Genomic DNA, 22869 nt, shown 5'->3' on the forward strand with positions numbered 1-22869 from the left:
AAAAAAAAAACCAAATAGGGACGTATACTGGATTCAGACAAAAGTCACTCCAATGACTCTCTAGATTGAGGTAATTTTCTTTCTTAATTATAGAAATAAATTAAGGAAAAAACCAGCAGCACCTAGGTAAAAAAAAACAAAACCTATAAGGAAACAAAAATTAGTCTAACTTCTTCTCTGTTACAGTGCCAGAAGATGCATCTACAGGCTTTTCAAAGGAAGCATGACAAGAATCGTGACTTTAGTGGTGTATTCCTCCCCCCCCAGGCCTTCTACTTGTGCATTCCCAGGGCCTGGCAAAAAGCCCATGTGAACAAACACCAATGATCCAAGGGTACAAGTCAAAGGGAGTTCTGTGTACGCTCTAGTAGAGGAGCAGATCTGTACTGTCCTTACTCCGTTATCTGTTTTCCTTTTGGAATTTAGGACTCTTTCACTAGAAAATAATGTGGATAATATTACAGGTTGAAATTCTGATTTTATTTCAAAATGATAAATGGAGGCAGAGTTCTGACCATGTACTACTTCCGCAGGGCTTGTGAAGTTAGGGAAACAGTTCCATGGGGACTCCAGTCAGACCCAGAATGTCACCAACAACACTTGTGACTGGCAGAGATAGCCTCTTTGATCTTCAGGGATTTTTTTTAAAAAGTTCTCCATCCTAATTTCTGAATTACATAAAAAGTAAAAAGCACTTTCATTTTGTCATTTTTTTCCTTGCAAATGTTTTAAGTGGCAAACAGGACTACTTCATTCTTAGGAGCATAGTAGTTATATGTCAACTTACTTAAAATTAAGAGAGGGAAAAATCCAGAGACCTCTGAGTGGCACTGCTCACCCACTGAAGGTCTACATAAATAGGTACTCATGTTCATGTTATCACTTCTACAAAGAGCAATAAAATAATGCTTATAAATCAAAATACAGTAGTAGGAGTTCACACATATTTGATGCTTTCACATGAGGATTCAGTAAACAAGAATAAATATAATTTCCCCTCTTCAAAACAAAAAAGGATTTATACGGAAAAAAGGGTTAATTTACGTGGGTTTGTCAGCACGCCATTTTTAATGTGCTTTGAAAGAATTAAAAACCATGAAGCTGTATTCATTGAATACTGGTCCATAGTTACAGTTTTTCTTTTAACCTGGCTTAAATACATACATCATGGCTTTCTACTAAAATCCTTAAATCTATGGGAATTTGTGGTAGATAAGACTATATTAAAAATTTTTTTCCTCATTAACAATTTCATTAAATTAAAAAAAATCATTTCCCTTAAATGATAAGTTGAAGCCTGATCTATGCTGCTGTGTCCTGTGAAATGAACCTAATTTTCCAAGTCAATAGGAATGCCTGAGTGGCCATTTACAGTGCTGCATTTTCCTTCCCTCATGATTCCTGCTGGGTCCTCTTCGCTGAGGCTTTTCCCTGAGTCATGTATTTACTGGAAAGGCTACCTAGAGGAGGGGAAGAAACAAAATCCAACATAAATAAAACAAGCCTCACTTTATCACAAAAGCCATAAAATTACCTCTTACTGTTAGCCACAGAAACTTTCCACACTGGAATTGGTCTTTTGCTTCAAATCAAGTAATTAGACTAGATATAAAAAAGGTATATACCAACAAACATGATCTATGAAACATAAGCTTAGGCAAAGTTCCTTCTAAATGGAGACAAGTTTCTCAAGTGGCATCATTTTAATATATCTGCATGTTAGGTAATTCCACATCGGTGCAGAGGGCCAGATGAACCAAACTTTTCAAAGACTCTTCTTGGCACAGATTAGTATCTTCATTTGCAACCAAACGGAATAGACTGCAATAGATTCTCTGGCCAGAAATAAGTATCTTGTATCATGACTGTGCAAATACGAACCTGTAGATGGTGACGTTGTAGTACTAACATTGACATTAAAGGAAAAATGGAAATTATATTTACAGGCGAAGGGTAGGAATGAGGATTGCTAATTAAAACCATATCATAAAAGAGTTACTAAATTTTGTTCTATAGTCTGAACAAATGTAGGTAATAAGAAAGTCAGGACAGAGACCAAGGCTATGTATAGATGGAGACAAGAGACTGGAGTGATGCAGCTACAAGCTGAGGAATGCCAAGATTGCTGGCAGCCACTAGAAGCCAGTAAAAACTGAGGAAGAATTCTTCCCTAGAGCATCTGGAGGAAATGTGGCTTTCACCTCCTCACACCTTGATTTTTTAGACATCTGTCTGCCCCCCCCCCCCAAATGGAAGAGGATAAACTTTTGATGTTATTAGCTAAACTGTTTTAGGTACTTTGTTACAGCCTAAGGAAACTAATATAAGCCGTTTGCCCCTGACCTCAGTTCTCTGATAATCTAAGAGTTGCTGTGTTTTAGTTTTCTTCTTATGAGGATAGGAGTGATAACTTCCAAGTTCTTCGTGTGTTACAGCAGAAACCAGAAGTCTATATTGAGTTTTAATAAATTTCTTAAGATGATCATAAATTTTTCTGTTAATAAGATGTATTCCTTAATAGATTTTAAGGATCCTCACATTCCAAACTTGACCCTAACATACTGTTTTTTCTTAACACTACTGATTTCTGCACTGATTTTTTTCTGGAATTTTGGCACCTATGATGAAAAATGGCTTTGTTTAATAATTTTTATCATCCAGTTACAGTATCAATGCTGTAATACCCTCAAAAAATAAACTGAGTAGACTTCCTTCTTTGTCTAATCTCAGTTTATATACAATAGAGATTTCTTTGATGACTAGGTGTAGAGTGACCGTCCATCCTATTTTGCCCAAGACTGTCCCAGTTTAGCATTACAAATGCAATGTCCCAGAAAATCTCAGTCCTATACCAACCAGAACAATTGGTCACCTTAGCAGATGAAACTCCACTCGTCTATTTTGATGCTGGGGTAAGAGGTAGGAAGATTACTTTTATGTCTCAATATTGCCTTAGCTGTACACATTGCAGTTCATTATCATTGTCACTTGATTGTGCATATTTTTGTAATTGGCATTGTGATTTACTCTTTAATTCAAACATAAAGAATTTTCCTATCTCCTTTTTAATGTGGATTTCTAATTTAATTGCTCGTGGTCAGAAAACATGACCTGCATGATATCAATTCCTTTAACTCTGAAACTTCTTATTTATTTATTTATTTTTTTAGAGACAGAGTCTCACTTTATCACCCTTTGTGGAGTGTAGTGGCGTCAAAGCTCACAGTAACCTCCAACTCCTGGGCTTAGGAGATTCTCTTGCCTCAGTCTCCCGAGTAGCTGGGACTACAGGCGCCCGCCACAACGCCCGGCTATTTTTTGTTGCAGTTTGGCTGGGGCTAGGTTTGAATCCGCCACCCTTGATATATGAGGCTCCACTGAGCCACAGGCGCCACCCAGAGACTTCTTTTGTGACATTAGAGGATGATCAAATTTTGTGATGTTTCCAGATTACCTGAAGCATTTATATGTAGAAAAGGAGAGTTATTTTTGATGATTGTGGATAGGAATTTTCTGTATCTTTGTTAATTTTTGGTATGCTTTGCTTAATAGTTTCTATCACTTTGTGGTTTTTATTTGTTTCTCCTTGTAATTCTGTCAGTGTTTGGTTATCTATATATAATATACACAGTATTATATATAATGTTTAAAGCTTATGTTATTAAAGGCAAACATATTTATAATTGTTACATCTAAAAAAAAAAAAGAAAGAGGGTGGTGCCTGTGGCTCAAAGAAGTAAGGCACTGGCACCATACAGATACTAGAGGTGGTGGGTTTAAACCCAGCCCCGGTCAAAAACTGCAAAAAAGAAAAAAAAAAAAAGAAAGAAAGGCAAGTGGGGTGGCTCACACTTGTAATTCTAAAACTCTGGAGGCTAACGCAGGATGGCTTGAAGCCAGGAGTTTGGGACCAGCCAGACCAATATAGCAAGCTCTACTTCAGAACAAACAACCCCCCCAAAACAAACAAACAAACAAAAAACCAAGCCTAGTGTGGTATTTCCTATAGTACCAGCTACTGTGGAGTTTGAGGCAGGAGGATCTTATGAGCCTAGGAGTTTCAGGCTGCAGTGAACTATGATGCTGCCACTGCACTGTTCTAGCCTGGGCAACAGAGGAAGACCCTGTCTCCAATTAAAAAAAGGGAGTATAAGTAGTAATGAGTATTTATGTAATGGGGAGTGGACGAGCTTTCTAAGCACACCACCAACTACTACACATAATGTACTTACAAGTCAATAGAGAAAAGGTGAACAAACAATAGATAACTGGGTAATGAAAAAGAAAAAAAATTGTATGAGTATTTGAAAAAAATTTAATATCAATGTGTAATCCAAAAGTGTAAATTAAAATATCAATATCTGATTATCAAGTTGTTAGAGGAAGATGATCAGGAAGACAAGAAGGTGGTAGAAATTTTGCTAACTAAGTAGTCATAAAATATTTTAATAATTTAAGAATGTAAGCAACTTAAATATCTCAAATTTATGATATGACTAAGTAAATCATGAACTATATACATAATAGAATACTAGGTATACATAGAAGGATAATTAATATGAAAAACATGAAATCATAAAATTACATGAATATCATTTCATAAAAACTAAAAATTAAAAACAAACACAAAAACCTGCCAATCATATAGTGTCACCTCATTTATCTTATCTGTAAAATGAGGACAATACCTACTTGCTTTGGAGTTACTGTGAAGATTATAGGAATTAATACATGTCAAGCAAATAGAACAATACCCGGCACATAAAGTCCTCAATAAATGTTAAATATTAATTACATTAATGCCAAAAAGACAAGAAAACTTTACCTCCAAAAAGTGAATAGTACTTAATGACAGAATGAAATGATAGAATGGAGGGAGTAAGATGGTTTTTATTTTCTTCATTTAGCTTAACTATACTTTCTAAATTTTCCAAAGAAAATGTATCAGGGAAATTAATACTATCAGTTAGGAAGAAACAAAGCACTGTATTATTTACACCACAGTATCATGGTCTATAGGTCTATCCTTGATATTCTGCACTAAGTATTGAGAATAGGCTTTTCAGTAGAAGGAAAAAAATTAGATCACTACCTTATACTTTATACACATCTAATTCCAGCTGGATTAAAGATAAACAGATTTAGATATCTTTATGACCTTAGGTTAGAAGATTTCTTAAAGATATCCCTAAATCATGAACCATATGATCACAAAAATTAATAGCAGAAAACCAAATAATTTGATTATTTCAAAATTAAAAACTTGGGAGTAGCAACAGACACAAAAAGTTGAAACATGGACAGGTGTGGTGGCTCACGCCTATAATCCTAGCACTCTGGCAGGCCAAGGCAGGTGGATTGCCTTTGAAACCAGCCTGAGCAAGAGCGAGACCCCATCTCTAAAAATAGCCAGGTGTTGTGGTAGATGCCTATAGTCCCAACTACTTGGGAGGGTCAGGCAGGAGAATCGCTTAAGCCCAAGAGTTTGAGGTTGCTGTGAGCTGAGGCCAACATAGTGAGAATCTATCTCAACAAACAAACAAACTAAAAAAAACTAAAATCACTATGTGATTTTTGGTCATGTAATTAAGCAATCTGAGTGGCAATGTTATAATACATCTTTTGTTGCCAAATTAATAAGGAACACTGTTTCACTTACGTAGTTAAGTAGTATTGATCCAAAGGGACATGGGGGAGAAAAATCCCACCTTTCTTATCAAATGAACATTGTTTTATATCAGTTAACATAAAAAGTTATTTTAATCAAAATTTATAATATTTGTTTTGATCAATTATACAATCAGGCATGCTAATTGTGAAAACTTGTTGTAGGAAAAATTTTTATACTTTGAGATTTAATAAAAAGCTTAAAACTACTTTGTATATGTTTGTTGCTGGTTAAGTAAGATAAACTTGAAAATATGCATAATAAAAATATATCATGTCATGATAAAATCCTGTTGAGGAAGTACAACAAAGGAATTCAAAGAGGAAAGGGAAATGATGTAATATTTCTGTTAAAGAAGAGCTGTAGGGCCGCGCCTGTGGCTCAGTGGGTAGGGCACCAGCCCATATACCGAGGGTAGCGAGTTCGAACCCTGCCCTGGCCAAACTGCAACAAAAAAAATAGCTGGGTGTTGTGGCGGGCGCCTACAGTCCCAGCTACTCAGGAGACTGAGGCAAGAGAATTGCCTAAGCCCAGGAGTTGGAGGTTGCTGTGAGCTGTGATGCCACAGCACTCCACCAAGGGCAACAAAGTGAGACTCTGTCTCAAAAAAAGAAAAAAAAGAAGAGCTGTAAATGAATAATGGTGGCATGAAAAAACAATGACACTTGTATTTCATTAAACACATTTAAAGCTAAAAGTTTTATTTTAAAATGTCAGTATTTATAACTCCCCCAATTATGTAGTTGGCAATTATGATGAAAAATTTAGATATAAACTTTAAAAATGTGTAAGATGATATATGAGCGTTCAATATTTGGGGAGAGAATATATAAGCAAAAATGTTTTGAAGACACTTAATATACCAATTATGTAAAAACAGCCAGTCTATTGATAAGGAATAATTAAGTAAATAATAGCATATTTATACACTAAGATACCAAAAGAAGGCCATCAAAAAGACGGGATCTATAGCCACTGATGATGAAACCTCCCCGTACTATTTTTAAAAGTATTTCTATTATTCTAAATTTATCATAAAGACCATTGGTCTTTTGCTTTTTAAAATAAGTAGGCTTTAAAATTCTGACCAAAGTTATTTAAGTATACATCCTCACTAGGGTGAAAAGATATCCAATCTCTTTTTTTTTTTTTTTTTGAGACAGAGCCTCAAGCTGTCCCCCTGGGTAGAGTGCGGTGACATTACAGCTCACAGCAACCTCCAACTCCTGGGCTCAAGCGAGTCTCTTGCCTCCGCCTCCCAAGTAGCTGGGACCTCAGGCGCCCGCCACAACGCCGGGCTATTTTTTGGTTGCAGCCGTCATTGTTGTTTGGCAGGTCCGGGCTGGGGATTCGAACCCGCCACCTTAGGTGTACGTGGCTGGTGCCTTAGCCGGTTGAGCTATAGGCGTCGAGCCGATATCCAATCTCTTATAGCATTTGTAACTTTTAAGATTTCAAGTCAAGATCAAAATGGAGTAAGTTTAAAAATAGTTTTGTCCTATAAATTAAATAAATTATAGGAAGGTTGAAGACTTTCTGTTCACTATAGTAACAAAGGACAGTGATAATTTATTGAGTGATGAGATGTGTCTGATGCTGTGTTAAGTGCTTTATCTGTATCAAGTAAATTCTAACAACAGTCCTGTGAGGTGTTAGCCTCAACTTACCTAAGGAAACTAAAATATGGAAAGGCTAGATAATTTGACAGAGGTTACACAGCTAGATAATTACTGGGCTGAATTTCAGACTTTAGTGTCTGATCAAATTCAAACTCAAGGTTTTTTTGTTGTTGTTGTTGTTTATTTGTTTTTGGCACAGGGTCTTTTTCTGTTTGCCAGGCTGGAGTGCAAGAGCATTATCATGGTTCACTACAGGCTCGAACCCCTGGGCCCAAGTGATCCCCCAGCCTTAGCCTCCTAAGTAGCTAGGACTACAGGTGTGTACTACCATGCTTGGTTTATTTTTTAATTTTTTATAGAGATGGTGTCTTGCTACTGTTGTCCAGTCCAGGCTGGTCTTGAACTCCTGGGTCTTGAGTGAGCCTCCTGCCTCATCCCCCAAAGTGGTGGGGTCACAAGCACAAGCCCAAAACTCATGTTCTTGATCATTCTCTCACTTAGTCTTCGTTATTCCTTCAAAATGTGTTCATATCTAATCAATAAAACTTGCTGATATTTAAGGCATGTACTAGCTATGTGTATGTGGAGAAGGGAGATAACAAGGAGGCGCAAAGAAATCCATGGACCTTTCTACCTATTATGCTATCTAGTTTGGGAGTTAAGAACTATATGTTAAGAACAAATGGAGGTAGGAGAGGAAAGAGACCTGACTGAGTGCTACTATGGGTAGGTGCTTTTATCTTCTCTAGCACCCTGTAAGATAGGGTGTTATCACCAATTTAATAGAGGAGACATCAGGTGCTCAGAGAAGCTAAACCTCTTGCTAAAGGTCAATATAGTCAAGTATAAGAACAGAGGCTTGTCCATACCAGCATACTCTATTAGGAAACTCTAGTGGGTTATACTTAATAGTATGGAAATGAAGAGCTTTGGGGAAATAAATACTACTCATAGTTGAGATATATCTAACACTTATAATAACATAGGTGATTGAAATGTTAAATGTTAAATTAAACTGAAATGTTTAATTTATTGGATAAGACATTTTAACTACCTATAAATATTTTCTTGTACCTGGTATAAAGCATAATAATTATTGTAACAAATTTCTTCTGTAGTAAATCTTTTACTTAGAAGATAATTATAGAGATCAATTGGTAATGCCTTACCTACGTATATGTCTTGCATCTGTATTTCTCTCACTTTAAAAAAAATTACTAAATTGTCGTAAAATTCTGCTTTTAGGCTCGGTGCCTATGGCTCAAGTGGCTAAGGTGCCAGCCACATACACCTAAGGTGGCGGGTTCAAATCCAGCCTGGCCCGCCAAATAACAATGATGGCTGCAACCAAAAAATAGCCAGGCCTTGTGGCGGGCGCCTGTAGTCCCAGCTCTTGGGAGGCTGAGGCAGGAGACTCACTTTAGCTCAGGAGCTGGAGATTGCTGTGAGCTGTGATGTCATAGCACTCTACCCAGGGGGACAGCTTGAGGCTCTTGTCTCAAAAAAAAAAAAAAAATTCTGCTTTCAAATGTGTACAGTCTCTAGCAGGAACAATGCTGGCACCTGCAGGCTTGGCAATACCATGCAGAGATAACGCCACATCAGTGCAATCACCACCATGAGCTTTGCTCTGCTCTCACACATGCGGCTGCTATTCTGAGTACTTTTACATGGATTTCTCAACATCCCTGCCAGTCAGGTATTATTAATATCCCCTATTTACAAATGGAGAAATTGAGGCATGTGGAGCCTAAGAAGGTCTTTTAAGATCACAAAGCTAGAGTTCACACTCATGCAATCTGACTACAGGAACTGATGTTCTTAAATACAATAATACATTAAATCCTTGGCAAAATGAACATCTTGACCAAGGAAAGATCAGTATTTTTCTCATGTAAAATGCTTCGGATGTATCTGCTGAAGGGTGAAACTTATAAAAGTAACATTCTGGTTCGGTGCCCGGAGCACAGTGGTTATGGTGCCAGCCACGTACACCAAGGCTGGTGGGTTCGAACCCAGGCTGGGGCCAGCTAAACAATTACAGCTGCAACAAAAAATAGCAAGGCCTTGTGGTGGGTGCCTGTAGTCCCAGTTAGTTACTTGGGAGACTGAGGCAAAAGAATTGCTTGAGCCCAAGAGTTTGAGGTTGCTGTGAGGTGTGATGCCACAGCAATTGAGGGTGACATAGTGAGACTCTGTCTCAAAAGTAAATAAATAAATGAAACATTCTTTTGGTGTGTCTACATGTGCTATCTATGTAAGCCTCAAAATTTCAGAGGAGCTATGGGGGAAAAATCCCACCAACATGGTTAGAGAGTTTCCTATGTATTTTCACCTCTTAAACGCGCAAAGTTAACTGGGGTATGATCTAGTACATCAGTCTCCTCAGCTGCCTTTCAAGTTGCTCTCGATCGGCTTACCCCACAGCAGTCCCCATTCTCATTTCATTTTTATTGGATTTAGGGGCTTTCCCCAATAGAACTATTTCTCCTTTTCTACTTTTTAAATTTTGAGACAGGGTCTTGTTCTGCCACCTGGGCTGGAATGTGGTAACATCATAAAGTTTAACTGCAACCACAAACTCCTGGACTCTAGGGATCCTCCCTCCTCATCTTCCCCAGTAGCTAGGATTATACGCTCAAGCCATTTGCCCAGCTAGTTTGTCTATTTTTTATTTCTTTTTTAAATGGAGACAAAGTCTCGCTGTTGCCCAGGCTGATCTGGAACTTCTAGCTCCTTCGGCCTCCCAAAGTGCTAGACTTAAAGGTGTGAGACACTCTACTAGCTAAACTCTTATTTTTAAGGGCATGCACTCCACTGAGGGCAATGACAAACATTCCCAGGAAACAGCTGTTCTCATATCTTCTCACAGAGCCTACCTATCTTTTTATCTTTTTTTAAAAATGTTGACTGTGGCGGTGCCTGTAGCTCAGTGGGTAGGGCGCTGGCCACATATACACAGGCTGGTGGGTTTGAATCTGGCGTGGGTCAGCTAAACAATAAAATAGCCGCGTGTTGTGGTGGGCACCTGTAGCTCCAGCTACTTGGAAGGCTGAGCCAAGAAATTGCTTAAGCTCAAGAGTTTGAGGTTGCTGTGAACTGTGATGTCAAGGCACTCAACTGAGGGCAACATAATGAGACTCTGTCTCAAAAAAAAAAAAAGTTTTTGATTGTTAGATCTGAGGCCATTTCAAATGTTTTCCTCAATTATGTAACCCCCCCAATGTAACATTTACACATCAAAAAAATAAATGCCTAGTTCTATTCAGATCATTTTTTACTTGAGATAATTCATCTTGCTATTGACAGATACTTAAATAAATCAATAATCTCATTACTTTTTCTCCTGTTAACAGTATTCAAAGTACAGCGGGTTTCCCATGGATATGGAGGGTGCCTGTAAGGGACTCCAGCATCCATGTATTTTGGTATCCAAGGGGAATCCGATGTGGAATCCCTTGATTCCACTTTCCCTTGATCTGCTTTATTTTCCTGGAGTCTCTAAATTGGGTGCTTGACATCTATTTAGGTATCCAAAAGGTATCTTACATCTAAAATGGAACTCAATTTCTGCTCCAACCCTTCTCTTTTCTGAGTCTTCACCAGAACAGTAAATTCAACCTCCATTTTTCCAGTGTTTAGGGCAAAAATTGGAGTGTCATCTCTGAGTCACTTTCTCTCATACATTACCACCTATTCATTAATAAATCTTATTGGTGCATGCTGAAAATTCCCAGAATGTCAACAGTCACCTCGCTCTCAAATTACTATTGGGAGCCCCTTAGTTGTTATTCTAAGTCTTCACTTATGCCTTCCAGTAGCCACCATAATAACTTTTTAAAATAGAATCCAGGTGATATCACTGCTTGGCTTAACACCCTACAACAGTCTCTCATTTCACTTAGAGAAAAAAAGTCCACTGGTGGGCAGCGCCTGTGGCTTAGCTGAAGGTGGTAGGTTCAAACCCAGCCCGGGGCAAAAACTCTAAAAAAAAAAAAAAAAAAGGTCCAGTGGCCAGTGGCTACCGCTGCTGAAGATACTTCATGATTCAGACCTATCTGCTCTCTGACCTTACCTCCTACTACTCCCCCACTGGCTCACTCCACTCCTGCCACCGCACTACCTCAGCGATGCTAGAGGGCAAGAATAGTTTTCAGCTCTGCATTTAACAGTCCAATGCCAATTTCCCCCTGACTTGCCCCTTTGTTTCCTGAGTCTTTGCTTAAATGTTAAACTTTATCAGAGAGGCTGCCTCCTTGTACAACATTCCCTTTTCCCGCTTCCTATTTCTTCTTAGCATCTGCCACCACACAGAATATTACACATTTCCTCATGGTCTAGCCTATGTCTTCTGACAAAAATGCAGAATCAATGAGAGAAGGGACCTTGCTTGTTCACTGAAGTATCTTCAGTGTTGAGGCCAGTGCCCTGCACTTACGGTGGGGGAGGCTTAATAAACACTTGCTGAAGGAATGAATAAATGGAGCAGCTGAGAGGTAAAGAGTGGAGTTCAGGCTGGCAATTACTCACCTTCCTTATTCTGGTATACACAAAATAATCATGAGATGAAAATGCTGCTGGCAAGAGCAGGAATTTCAAAATAGAAATAAAAAGAATGGGAGAGGAACAAATAATTGAAGACTATGGTTCCTATTCAGGGGTGGTAGAGCAATCACCTGAAACATTCACAAAATACATAGACTCCACGTCCAGCCACTAAGGAATCAGATTTAGAAAATGAAGATGAGAGCCAGGCAACTCTATTTTTAAAAGTTATACTAAGTCAGCGGTTCTCAACCTTCCTAATGCTGCAACCCTTTAATATAGTAGCAACCCACAGCTTGAGAATTGCTGCCCTAAGTGATTCTGATGTCCATCTCTATTAAAGCTTATTCAAAAGGAGAGTCTCCAAAGGCATGTGGTAAAGTATGCAGTAAACAAAGTAATACATTTGTTTTGTTTAAACCCACATACCTGACTGGGGACTCAAAAAAACTGTTGTTTTTTGTTTCTTTTTGTCTTCATGTAAAAGCACTGCCTAAAAAATGAAATAGACTAGTTTACAAAATCGAAAGGAACAGCATCTGAAACAGCCTTAAAACTGAAAGCACATCCAAGGAGAGCTGAAATTAAGCATGTGGGCAGCAGAATTTTGCAAGTTAATTGAAAAGCAAGACACATAAGCTGGAGTACTTGAACAAGGCCCTGCCATCCAGTGCCCAGCAAGCCTCACCATGCACCATGTATGAGCAGCACAGAGAAGGAATGCTGAGTTACTCAGGAGGAAGCAGGGCCCAGGGCTGTCTGCACCTCACTGGGGACCTGGCACAGAACTGTGAGCACCAAGTATCTCTTGAATAAAGAGATGACAGAGAGATTTTCTTCTTTGTTTTGAGCTAGGTTTACCTGAACAAATGTACCAGTTGGTCTCAAAGGGCTAGGTGAAGAAGGGGATCCAAATATATAATCTGATTTAGTCATACCTAAAAAAGAAATTAACACTTTTTGTTCCTATTCTGAATTGAAAGCACCAGTCCTGTTTTCAAACCTTCACAGAAAGACTTTTTGTTGATATTACAGAAATGCTCACTTAGGGGACAAAAAATATATACATATTTAAAGAAATGAGAGGGAGGAGCCTAAGTTTTAGGTAGTAAGAACAAGCTGATTATGTTCAATTTCTTCTGGGGGAAATTCATCATACTCTATCCATTCTGATATCACTTGTATAACATGATGACTACTTATTTCAATGTGTGAATACTATATTCTGAAGAAACCACACTTCCAGATGTGTTCTTGTCCTTAGGCCTGATAATCCCCCTGCTCTTTGATTTGCTACTGCTCCCTGGAGGACCATCAGAATCACTGCTTTCTTTGGAGAGCTTCACTAGTAAACCATTTTACTACCTACCAGTAACAGTATACTACCTATACTGTTTATATTTTCTTTATCTGTAAAATGGGGATATTAATACCACCACATTTAACAGAGGTATTGTAAAAATTAAATGAGATTATCCATGTAAAGTAGTTAAAACAGTGCCTAACTCATTGCTCAATAAATGTTAGCAATTATTATTATTTTAATTCCACTTAAACACATTTTTCTCTTATTATCATAAAATCATTCCATTATGGTGTATGTCTCATGTGGGCTGGACAAAGCTGTGTTGCATATTTAAGCCCAATTTTAAGAATAGCTGATAAAAATTTAAAAAATATATTTGTCATATAAAGCTCCTTAAAAAAACCAAGAATGGGTGATCTAAAAATCTATTTGTAGGCACCTGTAGGTGCCTACAGCAGCTAAGGTGCCAGCCACATACACTGGAGCTGATAGGTTCGAGTCCAGCCCAGACCTGCCAAGCTACAATGACAACTACAACCAAAAAATAGTGAGGGGTTGTAGCGGGCGCCTGTAGTCCCAGCTACTTGGGAGACCGAGAGAAGAGAATTGCTTAACCCAAGAGTTGGAGGTTGCTGTGAGCTGTGATGCCACAACATTCTACCGAGGGCAATAAAATGAGACTCTGTCTCAAAAAAATAATAAATAAAAATCTGTCTTAAGAAAAAAATACACTATATTGCTGAATATGATAAAATAAAGAGAGGTATTGTTGTTCTGAGAACTATAAACACTGGAGTATTTTAAGAAAATTACAAAGCAGCACTTACTTTTTTATGCTATCCCCAAACATATACATCTTAAGGATAGCAAGGGTTATCGACTTCAATTAAAAAAATAAATTACTGGCCAGGTGAGATGGCTCACACCTGTGATCCCAACACTCTGGGAGGCCAGGTGGATTGCTTGAGGTCAGGAGTTTGAGACCGGCCTGAGCCAGAGCAAGATCCCCTTCTCTGAAAATATAGCCAGGCATTTTGGCAGGTGCCTATAGTCCCAGCTGCTCAAGAGACTGAGGCAACAGAATCACTTGAGCCCAAGAGTTTGGGGATGCTGTGAGCTATGATGTCACAGAACTCTACTGACAGTGACAAAGTAATAAGACTATCTCAAAAAAAAAAAAAATTACTTCCCAGGGTTTTTTTTTTTTTTTAATGCTTGTCAAATTCCATCCACTTGCACAAATTTGTTCTGAGAAACGAAGTGAGAATGTATAAATTACTTTGTAAATTACGGCTTATTATACACACAAAAGGTACCCTTATATGTAACAGTCTGTTAAAAAGATATCCACAACAACAAAAAAGATATCCACAACAGATACTTCACCCATTTAGCAGAAATGGTCAATTCATATCCATCAACTGAAAGGGGCAAGATTTAAGGATGATTTTGAACTACCACTAATGTATATTTTCCTCATTATAAGAATAATCATGCTTACTTGTAGAAAATGAAAATAAAATCTTAAAAAAAAATCTTCCACAATTCCCCTGAGCAGATATAACCACTAACCGTGCAGCATATTTTGTTCTTGTCCCTTTCCATGCATGTGTTTGTGTGTGCATAAACAAATGTATCAGTGGCTCACTGTGAACCTGCAAACACAGTATAGTATCCTGAGATAACATGGGCTACTGCCTCCTCCCCATGGCTGGGCAGTGATTTGATTTCAAAAGTGCACACACTGAGTAGCAAAGCTCAAGTTCAGCTTGTTTTTTTGTCACTGAGGCTATACTGTTCGGGTACTGGGGATTACCACACTTATATTTCATTGATAATCTTAGAAAAACCCACCAAATGGTTTTCATAACACTCTGAAGTAAAGCCAGGAATAAGTGTTTGAGACACACAGAGGTTCATAAAGGGGGAAAAGAATTTCACTTTTTTAAAACCAAAATCTTTTTTGAGTATATATTTGTTGGAGAAATAAATATAATGAAAATAGTAAAAAAAATTCTAAAAAGGAGATTTCCCTTGAGATGTTAGCGCAAACATCAAGGCGTGATAGGTGTCCGTACCTGGAGAGCCTTTGAACTGTGGGCATTCCTTTTTAATGTGCCCTTCTCTTCCGCAAATAAAACAACGTTTTTCTCTTAAGTCTTTGTCATCTTGTCTCTTCCATTTTTCCACTGGTGGCCTGAGAATCTTTTCCCTCCCCAGGTCGACAGCTACCCTCACTGGCTTGGCTTTCTGGGGTGTGCATTGCATGGGCTTATCTTCTTTTGTTGACGCTTCCCTTTCTGTATATTTGTTTTGAATTTCTTTCTCCTCTTTGCTTCTTTTTTCTTTATTCTCGGGGTATCTTTGGTTCAGGCCATCTTCCTGATCTCGCCTCCGCCTCACTCTGTGGAAGATACCATACCAGTAGGAAAAATCTTAAAAGAAACCTAACAGAATATTAAGTTAACTCCAGGGTTATGAAATGATCAGTAACAGAAGGTATCAGAGGGAAAAGCAAGGATTTAAGTCTAGCTTCTCTTTTAAGATACTACCTCACTCAGGACTTAAGGGTGTAGTTTTTCATTTTCAAATTCACTCTAGTAGTGTAAAACCAAGTTTTGCAATTAGTGGGACTCCTTGGTTCAATAAAACTCAAATTATCCGGGGTGGCGCCTGTGGCTCAAAAGGGTAGGGCGCCAGCCCCATATGCCAGAGGTGGCAGGTTCATACCTAGCGCTGGTCAAAAAAACCTCAAATTATCCTTGGCTTTTTGAATAGCCTTTCTAGTATATTAGCATTTTTTACGAGGCACTGGAAATTTGAGATGTGAATCCGTAAGTTCACAAAGGAACAACGGTTATAAAGAGATTTATGTTCTTAAACTGTCAATATCATTTCTCCTTTGTCCTACTTGATCTTTGACTATTATTATTATTTGAGTAATAGAAAAAGCACTAAAAAAAGAGCTCCTCAAATTCCAGATGGTGACTTAATTTGAGTAGTATATTTTTAAACAGAATTATTATTGTAGAGTTAGAAACACCACTATTAATGCTCTAAACAAAAACATGTCTCAAGCAATCAATCAAAAACACATTCCTCTTTCCTCCCCACACCAGAAGAAAGCATAGTGAGATGACCAAACTGAGCAGCTGGCTGGACTCATAGCAATTACTAAGGATTAGGCTAAGTACAAACAAAGGGTTCTACATTCCAGGAAACTGTTGGTGAATATAAATCGCAACATACTACACCTCAGGTATTGTAAATTAGAAATGTACTTGAAACCCTGAAAAAATTAGAAAGATTCTGAACTATAGGCTCGGCGCCTGTGGCTCAGGTGGCCAGGGCGCCAGCCATATACACCTAAGGTGGCGGGTTTGAATCCAGCCCAGACCCACCAAGCAACAATGATGGCTGCAACCAAAATAATAGCCAGGTGTTGTGGCAGGCGCCTGTGGTCCCAGCTACTTGGGAGGCTGAGGCAGGAGACTTGTTTGAGCCCAGGATTGGAGGTTGCTGTGAGCTGTGATGCCACAGCACTCTACCCAGGGGGACAGCTTAAGGCTCTGTCTCAAAAAAAAAAAGATTCTGAACTATAAAAGGGAAAAATTCTGGTTTTCTTTTTTCTTCTTCTATCCTTGTTGGAGAGGTTAATTAATGATTAGAGCCATGACCAAAATGAAGAAAGGGGATCAGCCTGGAGGACTATCTGTCACCTGTATCCTGAGTCAATTCTAGTTATCTTTCCTTAAAGGTATGTTTAAAATCACTTCATTTTTATTAAAACAAAACAAAATAAAACATTCATCTAAAAATTGCTAGAGTTCATACAAGTTTATTTCCTGTCATAATAGAAACTGATTTAAAAGTTGGACTAAAGTAAATAAAAACAAAACCAACCTTCTCGAACATGTACTTACTTTCTCCTCATAGGACAGTCCTTCATGAAGTGTCCAATTTTCCCACAAATTCGACAACATCTATCATTTGGAGCTAGCTCTCCTTCAGTTAGCACATCTGGATCAAAAAAGTACTCCTAGAACAGAAATGTATAAAAGCCTCAACTATTAATGTGAAATCAAAACACAAAACTAAACAAACAGTGGTCTTACATATCAATGTGGACATATCATTATTTTCAATAAATATTATTTATACTGCTTAATCCAAAACAAATTTTAAAACCACCCAAGTCTGATTCAGGATAATTTTACCTAAACCTATTTTTGTCATGCAGTTCAACTCTAGTGCTAAAGGGTCAAGCACACTTCTAAATAATCACATCATACCTCCCCAAAAGTCAGCTTCCCCAAAACATGCAAGGAAGTGAGGCCACGTACAAAAGCTTTATTTTCTCATAAAATGTAAAAGCTGACATCTAATGAATTAAGGAACATGATGTGCATCATGCAGGTTACATTGAAGAAATGAAAATAGTTATGTTATTGCTTTGTTTTATTGTGGCTTCTGACAGAAAAATAACATAAGAAAGGAAAGACAATGACTTGGATTCTGCACTAATTAAGATGGGGGACAAGCAGCATTGGTATGACTTGGGAGCTTCTGGAAATGTAGAACCTTGGGCCTCACCCCAGACCTGCCAAATCAGAATCTTGTTTTTAACAAAATCACCAGGGGATTTGTTTCAACAAGTTTCAGAAGCACTGTCATAGAAGTGCTTCAGAAGCAACATCCAGCAAAAACCAGATGTACAGATGTCAATCAAATATGAATGTTCCTACACAGCCATACACATAAGGTTCATTTCATGAGTCTCATTGTTGAGTGGGAGAGAATGAGGAGTAATTGATCAGAGGGAATAAAGTTTCAGATATACAGCTAGAATAAGTTTTGAGGTGTGTTGCACACAGAGCAACTATAGTCAAAAATAATGTATATTTCAAAATGACAGAGTAAATATAAATGTTACACCACAAAAAATGGTAAGCAATATGCTGGATATATTAATTAGCCTGATTTAATCATTTTGAATAGTATGCAGGTATCAAAATATCATATTATGCCGCATAAATGCATATGATTATGATTTGTCAAATATTAATAAAAATGTCTTTATTAAGGAAGCTAATGCAGAAAAAATAACTATTTTTAGCAAAGTCCTCTAGTACCTAACCATTTGTCTCTCATTGAAATAATTTTTTTATTAATAACATATTTGAGCTGGGTGTGGTAGCTTATGCCTGTAATCCCAACACTCTGGGAGGCCGAGGCAGGTGGACTGCTTTAGGAGTTTGAGACCACCCTGAGCAAGAATGAGACTCGTCTCTAAAAAATAACTGGGCATTGTGGTGGGGGCCTGTAGTCCTAGCTACTCAGGAGGCTGAGGCAAGGGAATTGCTTGAGCCGAAGCAAGAGTTTGAGGATGCTGTGAACTATGAGGCTATGGCACTCAACCCCAGGGTAACTAAGTGAGACAAAAAAGAAAAACAAAAAAGTTTTGATTTGTTTTCAATGAGTGTGCTTCTTTAGAAATCTGAGTATCAGGTTATGTAAGGACAGACAGTTGTCGAGTATAGGCAGCATTGTCATTCTCCCTATCCTATTAAGAGAATTCCTTGAGAAGCAGACTGGAAAATGCAGATTCGCATTAGAAGAGTGGGGAAGTATTTAGATATGTACAAACTGGGCTCGGCTAAGGCTGGCAGAAAGCTGAATGCTGGTGGTACAGAGATGCCATAGATAACCAGGAATAGAAGGTATCAAAGGCAGAATCAAGCAAGAATTCAAAGGATAAATGCTTCCTTATTTTGTTTAGGATTCAGTTCACTGAAATTTTTATTTCACCATTTGTAATACACTATTCTTAATTTAAATATAAAAAAGCAAATGTATTGAGAAAAAAGAAAATAAAGAATTTTATCAACTTAAATTCATCTTTATTAAAAAGGCTATATGAAGGCTTAAGAGTAGTTTTTCTTTTTATCATTTTCAAAGTTGCTTTGGCACTGGTATTCATTTCCTTGGCGTGAGCTACCAAAGAAAAAGCGGCAGCAGCAAAATTAATTTTCCCACCTTAAGTTTGCTTCTCTCTGTTCCCTTGATGAAAAATATCTATAGAGGGACTTTAAAAATGGGGGTTGGGGAAAGACAGCTTTTGGAATTATTTTGTATTGTAATTGTCTTGGCTAAGTTCACTGGACTTTTAGAATACTGAAGTTATTACTGAATACTGTGTACAAATTAGGTGCTTTTAAAATTGTTTTTTTGGCATTTTCAATAGTCACTTACCATTTTTGAGGGGTAGTCCTTTGGAAATCCTTTGACAGGAATACCAAATACTCTTCTACCATTTATGAAAGCTTTCATTATGAAATTTGTCACTAAGAAAAGAGTAAGAACTCAATTAGATGAATTAAAAGGAAAAGAGACTGCATTAAAATTTATAAAAAAGTAACTTACTTTTCCTTGATAATCCAGCTCCAAGATTATGATTCAAATCAAAAGGATCTAAGTAAACAAAGTTAAGGAAAGTAAGCAATAGGAAATACCACTAACTATTCATTCAATAAATGAGGCGCATATAACAAGAAGAAAACATCATCTACCTTATTAATAATAGTATTAAACAAGTGCTTTTTTTGTTTTTTCTTGAGAGAGTTTCACTATGTTGCCCAATAGAGTGTTGTGGCGTCAGAGCTCACAGCAACCTCCAACTCTTGGGCTTAAGCGAATCTCTTCTCTCAGCCTCCCGAGTAGCTGAGACAACAGGCACCTGCCACAATGCCCAGCTATTTTTTTTTTGGTTGTAGTTGTCATTGTTTGGCAGGCCTGGCTGGGTTCAAACCTGTCAGCTCTGGTGTATGTGGCTGGTGCCTTAGCCACTGAGCTACAGACACTGAGCCTAAATGACCGCTTTTTAAATGAGCTTGAAATCTGTAAATCAAGCTAAATACTAATATAACTTAATTTTTAAATTTTATTTTTCCGCAAAAGTATCCATCAGAAAAAAGGGAGTTGTTTTATATTTAAATCCTTATAAAATCCTACATGTTATGACTGTCTGTCTAGTTGTAAATAGAATACCATTTAGAGAAGACACAATAGCATAATATTAGGTGATACTAGTTTGGGATGTGTATAGAAATCACAAAATTTATTTATTTATTTATTTATTTTTTTGAGACAGGAGCCTCAAGCTGTCCCTCTGGGTACAGTGCCATGGCATTTCAGCTCACAGCAACCTCCAACTCCTGGGCTCAAGCGAGTCTCCTGCCTCAGCCTCCCAAGTAGCTGGGACCACAGGCGCCAACCACAACGCCCGGCTATTTTTTGGTTGCAGTCATCATTGTTGTTTGGCGGACCTGGGCTGGATTCGAACCCGCCACCTTGGGTGTACATGGCTAGCACCTTAGCCACTTGAGCCACAGGCACCAAGCCGAAATCACAAAATTTAAAACACTTAGCAGGGCCGAGGGCGGTGGCTCATGCCTGTAATCCTAGCTCTCAGAGAGGTCGAGATGGGTGGACTGCCTGAGCTCATGAGTTCAAGACCAGCCTGAGTAAGAGCAAGACCTGGTCTCTAAAAATAGCTGGGCACTGTGGCGGGCGCCTATAGTCCTAGCTACTGGGGAGGCTGAGGGAAGACAACTGCTTCAGCCCAGAAATTTGAGGTTGCTTTGAGTTATGACACATTCTACCAAGGGTGACAAAGTGAGACTCTGTCTCAAAAAAATAAAAAACAAAAAGAAAACACCACTTAGCACTGAATATTCCTGCTAATTAACAAGTTTCTTACAGATCACTTCAGAAAATAATTCATCACAGAGATCATAAAACACACTTATAATATACACAGACACATCTACCTGTCCCAACATCATGTCAATGGCTATTTGAGTCTCAGGATACAATTTCCTATAAAAGTTTCATATAGACTCTCATATGACCTTAAATGTCTGCATTTATCAAATGCCTTAGATAAATGTGCATGTGATATATTTTGAAGAATCATTTTAATTCCATGAGAAAGTTACTTACTTAGTTTGGTCATGCCTTTTTCTGGTGAATTTTCTTTCTTTCTTTTTTTTTTTTTTTTGAGACAGAGTCTCACACTGTTGCCCCAGGTCAGAATGGTGTCAGCCTAGCCCACAGCAACCTCCTGCCTCAGCCTCCCAAGTAGCTGGGACTACAAGCACTCCCCACAATGTCCAGCTAATTTTTTTCTATTTTTTAGTAGAGACAGGGTTTTTCACTCTTGCTCAGGCTGGTCCTGAGCTCAAGAATTCTCATGCCTCAGCCTCCCAGAGTGTTACGATTATAGGTATGAGCCACTGCACCAGGACTGTCCTGGTGATTTTCATGTGTGCATGTGTGGAGGTATTTTTGGTTATTTGCTTGGTATCATAGAGAGGCTACAATATTAGCTACTATATAGTTAAAACACTACAACTACCATCACTGAAGTTTCTCATTTCTAGAATAGCTGGCTATATAATCATAATGAAGTCTTTACAGTTTAGCCTATTACTAACAGTTCATCTGAAAGTTGTGTAGAAATTAAAAATAGAAGATACGCCTTCAAAAACTGAAAACAAGGCTTGACGCTTGTAGCTCAAGTGGCTAAGGCGCCAGCCACATACACCAGAGCTGGCAGGTTAGAATCCAGCCTGGGCCTGCCAAACAACAATGACAACCACAACCCAAAAATAGCCGGGCATTGTGGTGGGCACCTGTAGTCCCAGCTACTTGGGAGGCTGAGGCAAGAAAATCGCTTAAGCTAAGGAGTTGGAGATTTTTGTGAGCTGGGATGCTACGGTACTCTTCCCAGGGCGACAGCTTGAGGCTCTGACTCAAAAAAAATAAAAAACAAAAAATTAAAAACAAATCACAAATAACTGGCAGACCACAAGACAAAATGCCACTGTGATAAAGAAAAGGAGTAAAACACAGTTCTTTGTTTTTAACATATGAGAGCCTCATATGCTAAACCACATATCTACAACTCATGCTGATATGAATTTCATTTAACAGATATTCACAGTATTTTAATATTGCCAATATGCAGAAGTAATAAAGAAAACACAGCTTAGAATAACATGTATTATTTAGGCAATATGAGTATATATAAAAAATAAGACTCATTAAAATCAACAATTAAGCCATTTCTCAGACCATTTTAAAGCATTTAAACTTCACTTTTTCTTTTTAAAATTAGAATCCTACAAATATAAACATTTCACCATGACAAATCTTTTACTATTATCGGGCATATATATACTGAAGAATAAGGTAGCAAAGAGATAGGACATTTTCAAGATTTGTCATGGCGAAAGAACATCAGACATTTAAAAATAAATCTTTAAGCTAAAAATAGACAAGTTAGTCTGGTGTAAACAATAATGGGACTGGTGCACTGTGTATCTGGAACAGCAGCTCCTAGATCCCCGAAGAGCTCCGTAAGGAGGAAGAACAATGCCCTCATAGTTCAATCTCTGCACTCTATTAATATTAATTTTATTTGTACCTTCAATAACAATGTATTTTGAAGTCCACTGTTTCTTAAAAGTTGTAAGCAGACTTTTTCTCCTGATGCTAATAACATGTTCTTTAAAATCGAATTCCTCTGTGTAGAAACGAAGAAGGCCCAGCCATAGCTGCCCAACAGATTCTGTATTTTTTCCATATTCTGGCCAATAGGTAGGCTAGAAATAGAAGGGAACAAGAGATATCACATTCTAAAGTAAAGTGTTAATATCAATATTCATTTG

At 38.0% G+C, this 22869-nt stretch overlaps 1 protein-coding gene across 9 annotated transcripts in view; it reads right to left on the reverse strand.

Moving 5' to 3' along the window:
- Positions 1–458: 458 nt before the first annotated feature.
- ZCCHC6 (zinc finger CCHC-type containing 6) overlaps positions 459–22869 on the reverse strand; it is a 71530-nt gene continuing 49119 nt past the window's right edge. For 5 of the 9 annotated variants that reach the window (XM_023508303.1, XM_023508304.1, XM_023508305.1 and 2 more), the window contains 8 exons: positions 22626–22803; positions 19562–19609; positions 19391–19482; positions 17062–17177; positions 15217–15542; positions 12694–12770; positions 12262–12325; positions 459–1460 (listed from right to left, as the gene is read on the reverse strand). In XM_023508303.1, coding sequence (XP_023364071.1) covers positions 1393–1460; positions 12262–12325; positions 12694–12770; positions 15217–15542; positions 17062–17177; positions 19391–19482; positions 19562–19609; positions 22626–22803 — 969 coding nt within the window. In that variant the 3' untranslated portion in view covers positions 459–1392. The remainder of the gene's footprint in view (positions 1461–12261; positions 12326–12693; positions 12771–15216; positions 15543–17061; positions 17178–19390; positions 19483–19561; positions 19610–22625; positions 22804–22869) is intronic. The other 4 variants (XM_023508309.1, XM_023508308.1, XM_023508307.1 and 1 more) reach the window with 2 other exon arrangements.

This window comes from Otolemur garnettii, unplaced genomic scaffold, assembly GCF_000181295.1.
Source record: "Otolemur garnettii isolate 467f Iridium unplaced genomic scaffold, OtoGar3 scaffold00243, whole genome shotgun sequence".
NCBI lineage: Eukaryota > Metazoa > Chordata > Mammalia > Primates > Galagidae > Otolemur > Otolemur garnettii.